Here is a 14019-nt window from a genome sequence, read left to right on the forward strand (position 1 = left end):
AATACAAACCCAGCATTTGTGGAATATAGAATAGCCACAAAGTAATGAGCATGACTAAATTATCATGTCTGTTTGTAATGCAATTACATTTCCTCTTTTACCACATACTTCCTACCAAAGTAAGCAGAATAAAATGCAGAAAATCCTTTACTAAATCTTCATTGTTCATTAGTCACATCATTCATAGTCATTCCCACCAGTAAACTTTGCTCAAACAAGTACCATACCTACGTTTACCACATTAACATTCAGTGTAATTATAGTTTGTATAAGACATTATTTAAACTTTTTGTAAATAGAACAAGGTGTCAATATTCATCAAGAACACTCCAGTTATGCACATGGTCAAATTTTTTAAGGAAAAAACCTTTTATTTAATTATTCAAAACAGCAGACAAATGTAATTGAGACACATATTGAAAGGTTAACCATTTTTCTGGTTTCAAGAGAGAACTTGAATTATAAATGATCAGGAAAAGCTTCTTCAGTCATTACAAAAAAATAAACGTTAAACACATACACAGTTCACTACTGTATGGACGTGATGTCCACCTCATACAAATCACCAAAGTGAGCAATCAGTGTTTAATAGGAAACAGCACTAATCAAGGTGTTACAGGTTCTACAGATGTACAGAGATGAGCCAGAACCACATTAGAGCTTACAAATTCTGAAAGATGTGAGATTTGCCGAGGTGTAACTTATCAAACCCACGATAACATCACTTCTATTCATACTACTCTGTTAAGCTTTTAACATTTAAGAACTTTCCAGTGTTTACATTTTGCCAATAGAAAGATTGTTTTTTACATAAATAGTGATGCTTTGCATAAACTTAAGAATAGTGACACCAGCTTTATTCCAGCGTTTAGTTGGACGGTGAGAAAGCTTCATTTAGAATAACTAACAGAGGAATTAATGAGATGATTGGCTGTGGCAGAATAACACCATAGCACATCTCCCGATGTACATCTAAACCTACACATCTTCAAAAAGGTAGGGCTGATCTGTGATTAAGGACATCCAGGTGACAAATTCTATGCCCCATCTTTCAAAAACACTAAATCAAGTAAAAATAATCCCAGAACTTTCACCAAATTGTCCTCACAGATTCTAGAGCTTTAGTCAAGATTTGTTTATCACGCTGTGAACACAAATTTAAAAGAGGCAAAAAAAAACTATTTATGACAAAAAGGGCAGAAACAGTAAACTGTTTCTCCCCAAAATATCAGTAAGACTTCTATCCTCTCACCTACCATTACAGTTCAACACATATCAAACCAAAATAATTTATTTTGGTCAAAATTAAAGTAAGAAAATGCTTTACAAAGGAAGAAAATGTTTAGCTCTTATCAGGGGTTTAGACTTAGACTTGTGTGACTTTGTACCAAATCGGGCAAAACAAGCCACATTATAGATTTTTACAATGTTTAAATATGTTGCCATCTCTTCTATCATGAAGAAAAGCTGACAAAATCACAACATGTCATCGAACTATCATGGCTTTAAGTCTGGACCCCCATGCAGGCCAGTACATGTGTTACTACTCAGGGATGAGAAAGGAATGGTTTTGAAAATCCAAGCGATTGTATATGTGCATATGTGGAATTTGCTTTCACATTTTATTTTCTTTGCACCTCACATTTTTGTCATCTTAAACTAGCACAGGCAGGTTTATAGTTTGGGCGGAAGCATTCAAACACAAAATCAGACATTATCAGATGGACTATGGAATTCTCTCCATTTTGGAGGTGATGGTCCCATCTCGGTCACTCTTTAAACACGAGTGTTAGCTTGTTCGGTCCTTTCTTAGCGGAAGAAGCCCAGTTTCTCTCGGAGCCACTCCTCTGTCAAGTCTTCAGTGTTCCTGATCTCAAACACCTGAGAGAAAGCAGATACGGACAAACTGTAAGAAAAATCATTTCCACAACATCACTGGGTGTAAGGTTAGGTGTTAGTTAGAGCTCACCTTGGTCAGTTCAACCGTCTGTACCAGTTTGTTTTTGCTGCCGGCGTACATCATCTGCTGCTCAGGTTTGCATCCTGGGAAATTAAGTTTCATATTGGAGAAGTTTCATTTTTGAGAAACGGCCTAATATTAAAGGGTTTGTACGTGTTGACTATTGAATGTGTGTATTTTCTTTACCAACAGGACTGGAGAAGATAAAACACAAAGGGTAGGACACCCTCCCATCATCGTGCTGGTACTTATAGCTGTAGACTAAAAATGTATCACAGGTTAAGGAATCCAATGATTGTTTAATGTTGAATATACACATGAGCTGAATCACAGTGCAGCACAGAGTGAGTTTTGTTTTAGTGAAGGATATCTGGGCTGTCTCTCTGGTAGCTCATTCTTCAGGTCTTCAGGGGAAATATCCTACAAGGAGAAATCAAACCCTGGTTTTCACCACTAATCTGCTCAATTTTTAATCCCACTAGAAAGCTATGTTTTGCATGTTGATGCAATAACAGTTTGCATTTACCTCATACTCCTCCTCCAGAATCACCAGCTGTTTGTCTTTATCAATCTTCACTATAACCAGAGGACAAAAACAGCAATATCAGCATTCAGTCCTTGTGCTTAATAAGTGTAAGTATATATGGAACAACTCAGGTGTGTGGGAGTTTAATTTCAGTTTGACTCACTGATGATGGCGGCATTATTAGTCTCCTTCCTGAAGCGGAAATCCCGCAACTTTTTCACCAGGTCTTCATCCACCTCACACACAACTAAAGACTCACTCTGCACACACACAAACATTATTGTTACTATACTCCACATTTTAGTCAGCTTTATTACTATTTCCAGTCTGTTTAGTTAATTGTGTCTAAACTTTTGAATAGTAGTGGTGAATATATAAATCATAACTGGAGAAACTCAGGGTTCAGAGTTTGTCAAAGTATTGGTTCTCAGTTGGGGGCCAGGGTTCTCCAGGGGTCTTTGCAAAGTTTTTGGGGGCCCAGTTAGTCTTACAATTACATAAATGTAGTTATATTAATATAATCTTTTTTAAACTACTAAAAAATACAAATGTGTAGAAATGCTGTAAACACTCAAAAGAAAATGTGCAACATTAAACTTTATTTTTAGTTTATTTATTTTTTGTACTATAAGAGTTACCTCAGCTTAAATAGTGGAGCCTTCAAATATTGACCTGGACAAAGGGGGTCTTGGAGTCAAAAATGCTGATAATAACAAGTAACCAACAGACTGAATGCAGAGAGCTTGGAAACTATTGACCATTTTTTCTGATTGTGTAATTCTGTTTACAAATTTAAGATCACAACTGTTTGAATACAGTCAACTCAATAAACCCACAGGTCCACTCTGGCACGCAACATCACAAGGGAGTTACAAAAGTCATGCACCATGACAATCAGTGTAGGTCATCACCACACTGATGTCATCAGGAGAACAATCATGTTCTTAGCTGTCGATGTGGCGGGCGAAAGTGGGCAAACGTGTTTTTGACGTGAAGTGTGGGTGGAATGCAAAGAATCGGCTTTTATTTAATTTCACTGCTCGTCATTTATGCTCTGATTTGATTACATTTTTTGATCGTGGCTTGGCGTGCCTTTCAAAATAAAGGAGCCACACCGTCTCTTTCTCGCTTAGACGATTTCGCAAATTTCTTTGAAATACTGAAGTGTGAGCACGCCTGCAACAGGAAATGAGAATTCCCTCGGAGACTCCGGAATTCCATCATACAGCAATTATGTAAAGCAATCCTATATCGTGAAAATTCAAAACAGAAATTTGGGATATACTAAACGCCAAACACGTCTTTATTTTGGTAAACTTTATGAAGTCGGTGTAAGGTCAGAGAGGGTTTAACATGCAGCTCATCACAAAGCACTGGGTGGAACTGCAACAGGGCTCAGAAAAAAACAACCTCTTTAACATACATATATCCCAGACCATTGAGGCGTGGGGCGTTAGTTATAAATGCATCCGTATGATTATACATCTTGCAAAAGAGGGCTGCCACACAAATGTTTCTATTAATCCAATAAAGCCGTTTTTGTACTCACCATTTTCACAGACGGCACGAGCTCAGCAGTGCAGGAGTTCTACCGTACCGCGTCTCGTGACACTCATTTGACCAATCAGAGCACTGGGACGCGCCAGATTTTTACATAAAAGGCTTCATGCTACTAGGATCAGTTTATTTCACCCATAGAAGGACAAGATCCGTCTGATCCCAATGAGTATGATGCACGCAAATGTGTGTGTGCCCCAAATTAATGCATTGAATGCCTTAAAATAAAGGCATAGTTGATTCAATTACAGTAGTGTAAAAAGTAATATTCAATGTACAAGTGACTGTGGTGTTTAAAATGATGATGAATATAAATATAAAAATAATAATAAAATATACAGAATGTATTTCACAAAAAAGCACATTCAGAAATAGCTACAAAACATGTTGTAGTCTCACTCCTTTTTAAACATTCGTCTTTTTATATTTGTATATGATATAAGCATTAAAAATATAATATTTTATCTTCATTTATGGAAATTATGAATTTATCAGCAACTTCAAACATGAAACAATCAACATTTTGTCAACCTTCAACATTTACCATTTGTTGGAAAAACCTCACCTTTCCATGGCTCTATTAGTGGAAAGTGGCAGTTTGAAAACTGGAAAAGTTTCTAAGCCAGTTAGGCTGTGATTCATTTTATTATGGTTGTTATATTTTAAGCCTCCCATGGTTGAAAACGCCCCCTTCGTCACAGTATCCCCTGCGCATGCGCACATGAGTCAGCCCATCCCTCAGAGGACGCGCCCATCGGGGGGGAGCGTGCGCGTGCACAACGCTCATATCTGATCTTTAAACAAAGTAGATTGTTCTGTTCCTTTAACAACAGTAGTTGATGTGTCATCCATATTATTTAGCGCTCACAATGTTTTCTAACACGCTGTTGAAAACCATTAGTGTTCCAGTTATCACCTCACTTCCTGTAGTTTAGTAATTCTGACTTTCGGATCTTCTCGGGAGACTAGACCTGGTGTTGCTGTGAACCTTCAATCCTCGGACCACAGGCCCTGATCCAGTCGAGGTGCTGATGCCCACATTACTGCTTACATTTCACTCAAATGCGCATGTATAGCACCAAACAGGTTAATGTAAATAGAGATGGAATGCCTGCTTTAATCTTACATTTAAAAGTATAACTTCAGTAGTTGCGAGAGTGTGTTTGATACATTGACGTTAGCATCTGTATAACTCGTCCGTGTACTAGACTCGTGACAGAATCTGAATTATTTTCAATTGCATGTCACTAAGTGTCACTGTTTGTATCTGTTATAGGCCATGGCAGACTTTTCGGTGAGTGTTTTCTAAATAATCTTGTTCAATAGTTCATTTTATTTTATTAGTTTAGGCTTTGTTTTCTCCTGTGTTAGTAAAGTAATAAATTGTATCCGTGTTACCAGCAATAGTAACGACTGTAATAGGAGACCCAGTTATTTAAATTTCTCATCAGTTAAATTGATACATGTTTATTCAGCTCATATATTAAATAATTAAATGAAAAATAGGGTTAGGAGATTTGCCAGAATATCCAGTGTATAATACACAGTGAGAGCAGCATAAGCCCACTAGTGAAAAGGTTTCTGATATGTATTATCTTATAATTTAATAATAAAAATGACTTATTTTTATTAAAACGTAGGGCTGCATGATAAATCGCATGCGATATTTAATGCACATCTTGGTTCTGTAATCAGTGGTAAATCTCCATCAGCTGTGCGCGTTCACAAGGAGCAGCTTTAACTACACAGAGTCGTTTTTCACTGACAAGCTGCGCCAAAACACGATCATATTTTGCGCAGCTTGTTTCAGACTTTTGGACCCCACTGTTTGTCCTAGTGAGTCTTTGGCTTTGCTATGATAGTAACCGATCAAATGTCTCTGATCATTCTCAGCTAGTGATTTATTTGCTGTGATATTTTTGCATTCTCTTTCTGTAGCTTGCTGACGCAATCCCAGATGATGTTTCTAGAGATGCATCCAAAACTAAACACACCAATCCATCAGCTCCTGGAAATGGGGCTCCACCCCCCACTAATCCTGGCTGGCCTGGTGCAGCCCCCGGTGGCCCTCATTTCCCACCCTCAGGAGGCCCTGGCCAACCAACAGCACCTGGCTTCCCTCAGACTGGGCCGTCTGCCCCAGGTCCCTTTCCACCTGGACCAGGAGCCCCAGGCCAGTTTCCCGGAGCCCCTGCTGCCCCGGCTGGATACCCTCCAGGACCGGGCGTACCTGGACAGTTCCCCTCCAACCCTGGAGCTCCAGGACAGTTCCCCTCCAACCCTGGAGCTCCAGGACAGTTCCCTTCGATGCCAGGACAGTTCCCCTCGATGCCAGGTCAGTTCCCACCAGGAGGGGCACCCATGCCATACCCCGTTCCTGGACAGTTCCCTTCCCCACCTGGGGCTCCTCAGGGCCCATATCCAAACGCGCCTTACCCGTCAGGTCCATCTGGGCCTGGCATGTATGGTCCAGGAGGCCCTGGTGCCTTTCCACCAGATGGAGGCCCGGGATATGGAGGAGGAATGTTTCCCCCAGTACCACAAGGATCCTGGGGTCCACCCGGAGGTGGCTACCCTCCTCAGCCTGGCCCACCAGGAGGCTTCGGTCCAGGGCCCATGGGACCATACGGAGGGCCTGCAGCTCCAGGTGGAATGCTGGTGAGCAACTATAACGGTTTAAATGGGTCTATAAAGAGATTTTGCATTTGCAACTCTGCTCATAAGTTTATATGATGGGTTTGTTTGGTGATGGCTCTGCATTGATCTGGTGGAGTTTGTTTTATGAGAGTGATGGTGACAAGCTTTCAGGGTTTTGGCTCTTGAGGTATGGGATGCTCCTTCTCTGGTGTCATACTGCTGGATCACAATAAGTCTGTTTAATCTTAAATGCAAGCACATATTGTGTAGATCTCAAAAGCTCCTCTTCTTGTTTTTCAGCCACCATATAGACCACCATATTTTTGAGCACAATGAACCGCTCAACCAATCACAGGAGGAGGACAGCACCACAGCCATCACAAAGACTCCAGTTAGCATCCAATCAGAGCTCAGAGTACTGGACACTGAGCACATAGTTCTTGCTGATATATTAGCATATCACCTTTGCAAACAAATGCACATCTTTAATGTAGCTGAGCTTCCTAATTTCTGCACAGAACATTCATGATTATTAATATTATACTTTTGAAAGTTCATTGTTTTAACGATGTTATTGCTTAAAGAGAAAACAATAAATAATGCACTTTCTGGTCATTCAACAAACAGGTGGAATTTAAATTATTATAATTAAAGTTTTTTTATGGGCTCAATTTTTTGTCAACATCAGCTTTTGTCTGAAATTGTTGGTAATGCTGACAGGCTGGCGTTTTTGTTCACATACAGTGGCATAATGTATGGTCTTCATTAATCTTTGGGGCAGAGAGAAGTATAAGGGCTGAAATAAATGAAAATCGCTTCCAGAAATCTGATATGTTTTATTCTATTGCATTCTACTATTCAAAAGTTTGGTAAGAGTTGGTAAGATTTAATGATTTTGAAAGAAGTCTCTTATGCTCACCAAGCCTACATTTATTTGATAAAAATAGAAAAAAAAGCTGTATATTGTTAAAAGTTTAAATCACACTTTCTCTTTTAATATATTTTATAGTGTAATTTATTACTGTAATGACAATGCTGAATTTTCAGCTGCCATTATTTCGGTCTTCAGTATCACACAATGCTTCAGAAATCAATAATTTTTCGATTTGCTGCTCAAAAGGTATTTCTTATTATTACCAATATTGGAAACAGTTGCCCTGTTTAATATTTTTGTGAAAACTATATATATATATATATATATATATATATATTTTTTTTTTTTTTTTTTCAAAGAATAAAAAGTTCAAAAGAACAGCATTTTTTTTTAAATGAAATTCTTCTGTAACATTTTTTAGCTGTAACTTTTGATCATTTTACTCTGTGTTCAATAAGAGTATTTCTTACAAAAGAAAAAACAATCTTAATGATCCCAAACTTTTGACAATAGTCTATATGAGTATTCATGATATATAAAGGCATCTTAAGTTTTAATATTTTATGGCTTTTTATCACAAATTTGTTCATAAACAGTGTGCAAGTTTGTGTGTGTGTGTTTGATCATACCAGAGTTTAACACATCATGAGTCAGTGGGTGGGGTTTGGAAACAGGGATCGGCAGTTTAGGAGATTTTTCACATTGTTGCCATAGCAAAGTTGTTTATAAACTAGGCGATGTCATCAGATAGATTTCCTTCTTCTGCGGTTTGTCATGTGACCTGTGACGTGGCATTAGCTGGAACTGGACAAAGAGAAAGGGCATGTGTGTTTGGGTCTTCGCTGTTTGGTATACATAGGCTTTTGTGGTGATTAGTAACTCGCTTCTCTTAGAATATTTGTTCAGTTCAAGCTGGAAAATATTCCTTTGAATTGAACCGTCCTGTTTAATGTCAGGGAGGGATTCATGTTATTTTGCAGACCGTGGAAAAGCCAGAGATGGAATTTTATGATGGAGCGTGGAAGAAACTCAGATATCATGGGAAAATATATTAACAGATGATGAAATCTCTACACTTCACGTTTAAATCACTGAGCTCTCAGGGTAATAACGGGGCTGATCCAACACTGAGATGTTATAATGGATATATTTGTGCTATATAATAATTTTTATTAAAAGTTTGGGGTCAGCAAAAAATTATTTAATTTAGCAAAGATCTAATGTGTCAGTAAAATAATTGGTTTTTGGTATATTTTTTTTTTCATAGTATAAGTTAATACTATTAAACATTATTGCTATTTATAAAGTTATAGGTATCATCATACTGTACATCCCTTTTTAAGGTACCACAATGTAACAAGCATCAGAACGATTTCTGGCCAATTTTTCCATATTTTCATAGTATAGACACCTGTGGCAACTGTTGAAGAATGCAGATAACTTATGTGTATATGTGTGTTTTAGCCATTGCCATATGATCTTCCGCTGCACTCAGGGATAATGCCCAACCTCGTGATTACTATAGTGGGTGAGCCAGTACCAGGAGGAAACAGGTAATAAAAAAACAAAACAACAAGATGCTGCATTACTTCTGCGTGTCCAAAGCAAACTCTCCACTTCTCTTTTCTCAGGTTCATTGTTGATTTAGTGAGGGGGCATGACGTGGTTTTCCATTTCAGCCCTCGTTTCCATGAGAACGCCATCGTACGGAACACACAGCTGGGGGGCTGCTGGGGTCCGGAGGAGAGGGAGGGAGGATTTCCCTTTGTGCAGGGCAGACAGTTTGAGGTACAACATTCTGATTCACCCTTAGAGAGGGAACTTAAAGGAATCATTGAGCCAAAGATGAAAATTCTGTCATCATTTACTAAACCTTAAAGGGATACTCTGACCCACAGTGAAAATTTTGTCATTAATCACTTAACCCCGTGTCGTTCCAAATCCTTAAATGTTTTGTTCGTCTTCAGAACACAATTTAAGATATTTTGGATGAAAACCGGGAGGCTTTTTGCTGTCCCATAGACTGCCAAGTAAGTTACACTGTCAATGTTCAGAAAATTATGGAAGATGTCATCAGAATAGTCCATCTGTCATTAGTGGTTCAGCTGTAACATTATGAAGAGACGAGAACACTTCTTGTACACAAAGAAATAAAAAAAAGTCTTTATTCAACAATTTGTCTCTGTGTCTCTCTACGTCACTGTAGCGCCATTTTTAAGATTATGAGCTGAACACAGGCAGTATACGCTCTTTTGTATCAGCGTTGCCCAAGGACATGATTTTTTACTTATATTAATGTTTTTGATTTGAAAGAAAACGGCTCAAACTTGTGGCGCGGCTGACTCAGAAGAGTGAACGCTGCCTGCGTTCAGCTCAAAATCTCCAAAATGGTGCTATGGAGAGTGGAGAGACAAAGTCATTATTTTTGTTTTCTTAGTGTACAAAAAGTATTCACATTGCTTCATAATGTTACGGTTAAACCACTGATGTCAAATGAAGAAGTCTTTCATACTTTTCTGGACTTTGGCAGTGTAACTTACTTGGCTGTCAATGGGACATTAAAAAGCCAGTCGGTTTTCATCCAAAATATCTTAAATTGTGTTCCGAAGATGAACAACGCTTTTAAGGGTTTGGGACGACATGGGGGTAAATGATTGATGACAAAATTTTCTGTTTGGGGTGGAGTATCCCTTTAAGTTGTTGCATAAGTTGTTTTGGAGAAGGTGAATAACCAAACTGTGTCTGGCCCTCGTTGACCTGATTTTTTACCCCCTTTGGAATGAAATAGAATAGATAACCCAAATCAGAAAACAATGTACTCATCCTTAGCCAATAATTTTCTCACCTCAGGCCATCCAAAAAGAAGAGTTTATTTGTTTTATTGGAACAGATTTGATTAAATTTAGCATTACTTCACTAACTCAATGCTGGATGCTCTGCAGTGAATGTGTGCTGTCAGAAGGAGAAAAACTGCTTATAAAAACATCACAATAAAACAGTCCAACAGTTGTCTTGTGGAGTAAAATGTTCCTTGTTTGAAATAAACAAATCCACCTTAAGAAATTAAGATTTGAACTTCAAACTGCTGCTCCTGGCTAAAATATGTGTCCTTTATCCATAATATTGCTTTGAAAGTGTAATTTCTTCTGAATCAGAGGAGAAACCTGCACACATTAAGCACTGTTTACAATTGAAAACAGTCCATTTTGATATGAGATGGGGGGTGGACTTTTTTATTGAACAAAGCATTATTATAAATTATACACTTGCATTATACCCAGAAGTGATGCATGGTTTAAAGTTAAATCATCTTAATGATGGATGTTTTTCATACAAACACGCAGCTTTTTACTTCACATGATGTTAACTGATTGAATGAAGCTGTGTGGATTGCTTGTGGTTTATTGTGATGTCTTTGATTAGCTAATCCAACTCTTGTTCTACCGGCACCCATTAACCGCTGAGGAACCATTGGTGACCAAGTGATGTAAAATGCTACATTTCTCTAAACTGTGTGACGGAAAAAACTTGGCCTGAGTATATTTTCAACTAATTTTCATTTGAAGTCAAACTATTCCTTTAAGCCATGTTGGATTTCAGTTGAGTTTTTATAATGTGTTTGTGTGTGCAGCTGAAGATCCTGGTGGAGGAGGATGGGTTTAAGGTGGCTGTGGACGGCGTTCATCTGCTGGAGTTTGATCACCGAACAGGCGGATTGGAGGACGTCACTCACCTGCACATAGAGGGAGACCTCGCTCTGTTCAGCGCGGCCCCCAGCATGCTCTAAATCCCAGGGGCGGAAGAGCAATTTAGAGCAATGTAGAGAATGTAGAGAAGACACATTAAGTCACTGGTCTTTGAAAAATATAGATTATCTTCAGAAAGCACCATAACTTTCTGTTTTTCCTCATTCTCTAACCTGTCAGAATGAATTATGCTAGTTAACCTTTCGCATGTAGACTGCCATTCAAAAGTTTGGGATCAGTGAGATTCTTAATGTTTTTTAATCGAGTCTCTTGTGCTCATCAAGGCTGTATTTAATTGATCAAATATATAGAAAAAATAATAATATTGTGAGATATTATTTCAATTTCTAATGCTGGTTTTCTGTTTTAAGATACTTCAAGATTAAATGTATTTGTGTGATCAAAGCTGAATTTTCAGTATCATAACTCAATCTTCATAACTCAATATGCTGATTTATTATCAGTGCTGCCTCATGTTTTATTTATTTATTTATTGTTGGAAACTGATACTTTTTTCTGGATTCTTTTATGAATAAAAAGTTAAAAAGAACAGCATTTAAAATTAAAATAATTTCTAACAATATGAGTCTTTACTATCACCATCACGATCCATTTAACACGTCCTTGCTGAATAAAAGTATTCATTACTTAATATATATATATTGACTGACTCCAAACTTTTGAACGTTAGTGTATATTGTAACACGAAATTTCCATTTTGAATATTTTTTTTTTCTCCCATAAAAGAATCCTGAAAAAAAGTATTACAGGTTCCAACATTGATAATAAACCAGCATATTAAAATGATTTCTGAAAGATCATGTGACACTGAAGACTGGAGTAATGATGCTGAGAAATTCAGCTTTCCATTGCAGGAATAATTTATATTTTAAAGTATATTAAAATAGAAACTATTATTTTAAATTGCAATAATACTTCACAAAATGACATGATTTTTTCCCTATATTTTTGATCCAATAAACAGAGCCTTGATCAGCACAAGAAACTTCTGTAAAAAATATTTAAAATCTTTTCTGATCCCAAACTTGTGAACGGTAGTGTATTTGACAACATATACTGTTCCAAACACACCTATATTATGACCTTCAGTATTAGCATGGTATTGTACCAAGGCCCATGAGGGGTTATAAACTCTAATTCAGGACACTACAGACCAGAGCTTTGACACTGTGCTGAATTACATCAGATCGAAATGGCTGAATATTATTTTATTTGGTATGGATTTTGGAAAATGTTCATTATTTTGAATAAAACCATATTAATGAAATAACTGTGATAATGGATATAAGTAATTAATTATGTCAGAAATAAATGCTGTATTACCCTGACTGAAATGTGCTTGGTCCTATTAAATTCTGCATGTTGACCTGAGATAAGAGGATCAAAATTACAGTTGTAAAGACTAATTTTACTGTGCACTATAAGTATGCACTTGTGCCATGTCATAAAATTGTCCCTTTGTCACATATGATTTGTATCTGTGTGTAAGAATTAGCTTCTGAATGTGTTATTTTTATTACCAGCACTTTTTTTTTTTTTTTTTCGTTTATACATTTTAAAAAAGCCAACCTTCGTCTTAAATTTGCATTTGTACAACTGAAAATTTGTTGGATGAACCGTCACAATGTTGTGCAAAGAGCTGTCAAGAATGCATGCATGGATGCTTAATATTTAAGATAAAAAGTATATCCGGGTCACAAAGAATTTGATTACAACTTTATGGTTTATTTAACTCACCACATAATATTTACAATCATTGACTGACATGGGCACTTTTATTAAAGTGCCCCTATTATGCCGTTTCCAATACTGACTCTTATGCAATGTGTAATGCAGCTGTATGTGAATGTAAACGATCTGCAAACTTTCAGTAAAGATGAAAGTGCACGATTAATAAAGTTATTGCCTGCATCCCAATTCAGTACTATTTAAGGCAGACAGGCTGGACAGTTTGTGCATTGGGATACACAAATTGCCTTACAAATTAAAGAACCAACTGATCAGCTGAAACAAGTCAAGTAGAAGTTCGAATCTCACTTCCGTGATGGCTACACGTCACAGGGTAACACATTAGCATATGTTCTTTGTTTGACCGGCTGCGAAAAACTTGACCCCGCCAACAAACACGATTTGTGCAACAGGTCACTTAAGTACTTAATTTGTACTTAATAATAATTTTAAAAAAGTACTTCAAGGCCTGGTTTCACAGACAGGGCTTAGATTAAAGTCATTTTATATTAACATGCCTTAGAAAAAAACATTACTGGTGTATATCTTGAGACAAGGCACTGATATGTTTTAAGATCAGTCAGTGCAAATGTCTCACAGTTGAAACAGCTCAGTCAGACTTACATTTTAGTCTGGGACTAGTCTTAAGTCTTGTCTATGGAACTGGGGGAAAAACGATTTAAGAAGCCTATTTTAGCCAAACAGAACAAATTTCACAAATAAAACGTACGGGGAATATGTACGACTTGACTGTATAATAGTTTAAAACAAATATTCTCATGCCAGGGATTGAGATATCAATACATTTTAGTGTGTTATACAATGCAATTACATTAAATAACCTTATTCATAATTCAAATTTAGAAAGAAATGCAATTAGCATCTATGTGTGCCAACATATACATTGTAATGTCTCGCTGGAATGTCAGGGAACACGTTATGATGTAATAACACTAGTAACCAGTGTTTC

The 14019-nt window shown here is 37.2% G+C and overlaps 2 protein-coding genes across 3 annotated transcripts; one reads left to right on the forward strand and one right to left on the reverse strand.

Moving 5' to 3' along the window:
* Positions 1-345: 345 nt before the first annotated feature.
* Positions 346-4181, reverse strand: gmfb (glia maturation factor, beta). The gene is made up of 7 exons (XM_052572398.1): positions 4036-4181; positions 2650-2746; positions 2487-2536; positions 2329-2380; positions 2147-2227; positions 1970-2043; positions 346-1881 (listed from the first exon to the last, which is right to left on the reverse strand). Exons 1-7 carry the CDS (start codon positions 4036-4038, stop codon positions 1810-1812), a joined length of 429 nt encoding a protein of 142 aa, XP_052428358.1. The 5' UTR covers positions 4039-4181; the 3' UTR covers positions 346-1809.
* Positions 4182-4797: 616 nt separating this feature from the next.
* On the forward strand, positions 4798-12649 carry lgals3a (lectin, galactoside binding soluble 3a). 2 transcript variants are annotated; one of them, XM_052572389.1, is made up of 6 exons: positions 4798-5068; positions 5320-5337; positions 5982-6701; positions 9019-9107; positions 9186-9342; positions 11186-12649. In XM_052572389.1, exons 2-6 carry the CDS (start codon positions 5323-5325, stop codon positions 11339-11341), a joined length of 1137 nt encoding a protein of 378 aa, XP_052428349.1. In that variant the 5' UTR covers positions 4798-5068; positions 5320-5322; the 3' UTR covers positions 11342-12649. The 2 variants fall into 2 exon arrangements, with proteins under 2 accessions (XP_052428349.1, XP_052428350.1); XM_052572390.1 differs by lacking the exons at positions 9019-9107; positions 9186-9342; positions 11186-12649 and adding an exon at positions 6981-7505 and having other exon boundaries at positions 4815-5068.
* The last annotated feature ends 1370 nt before the right edge of the window (positions 12650-14019 follow it).

This window comes from Carassius gibelio, chromosome B13 (genome assembly GCF_023724105.1).
Source record: "Carassius gibelio isolate Cgi1373 ecotype wild population from Czech Republic chromosome B13, carGib1.2-hapl.c, whole genome shotgun sequence".
Taxonomy (NCBI): domain Eukaryota; kingdom Metazoa; phylum Chordata; class Actinopteri; order Cypriniformes; family Cyprinidae; genus Carassius; species Carassius gibelio.

Excerpts from the sequence above, each read along its gene's own strand:
- gmfb (XM_052572398.1), bottom strand. Across the intron at positions 2,537-2,649 it reads TAATAATGCCGCCATCATCA|TGAAGATTGATAAAGACAAA; the intron begins GTGAGTCAAACT and ends CTCTGGTTATAG. Across the intron at positions 1,882-1,969 it reads AGACGGTTGAACTGACCAAG|GTGTTTGAGATCAGGAACAC; the intron begins GTGAGCTCTAAC and ends GCTTTCTCTCAG.
- lgals3a (XM_052572389.1), top strand. Across the intron at positions 9,108-9,185 it reads CCAGTACCAGGAGGAAACAG|GTTCATTGTTGATTTAGTGA; the intron begins GTAATAAAAAAA and ends CTCTTTTCTCAG. Across the intron at positions 9,343-11,185 it reads TGCAGGGCAGACAGTTTGAG|CTGAAGATCCTGGTGGAGGA; the intron begins GTACAACATTCT and ends TTGTGTGTGCAG.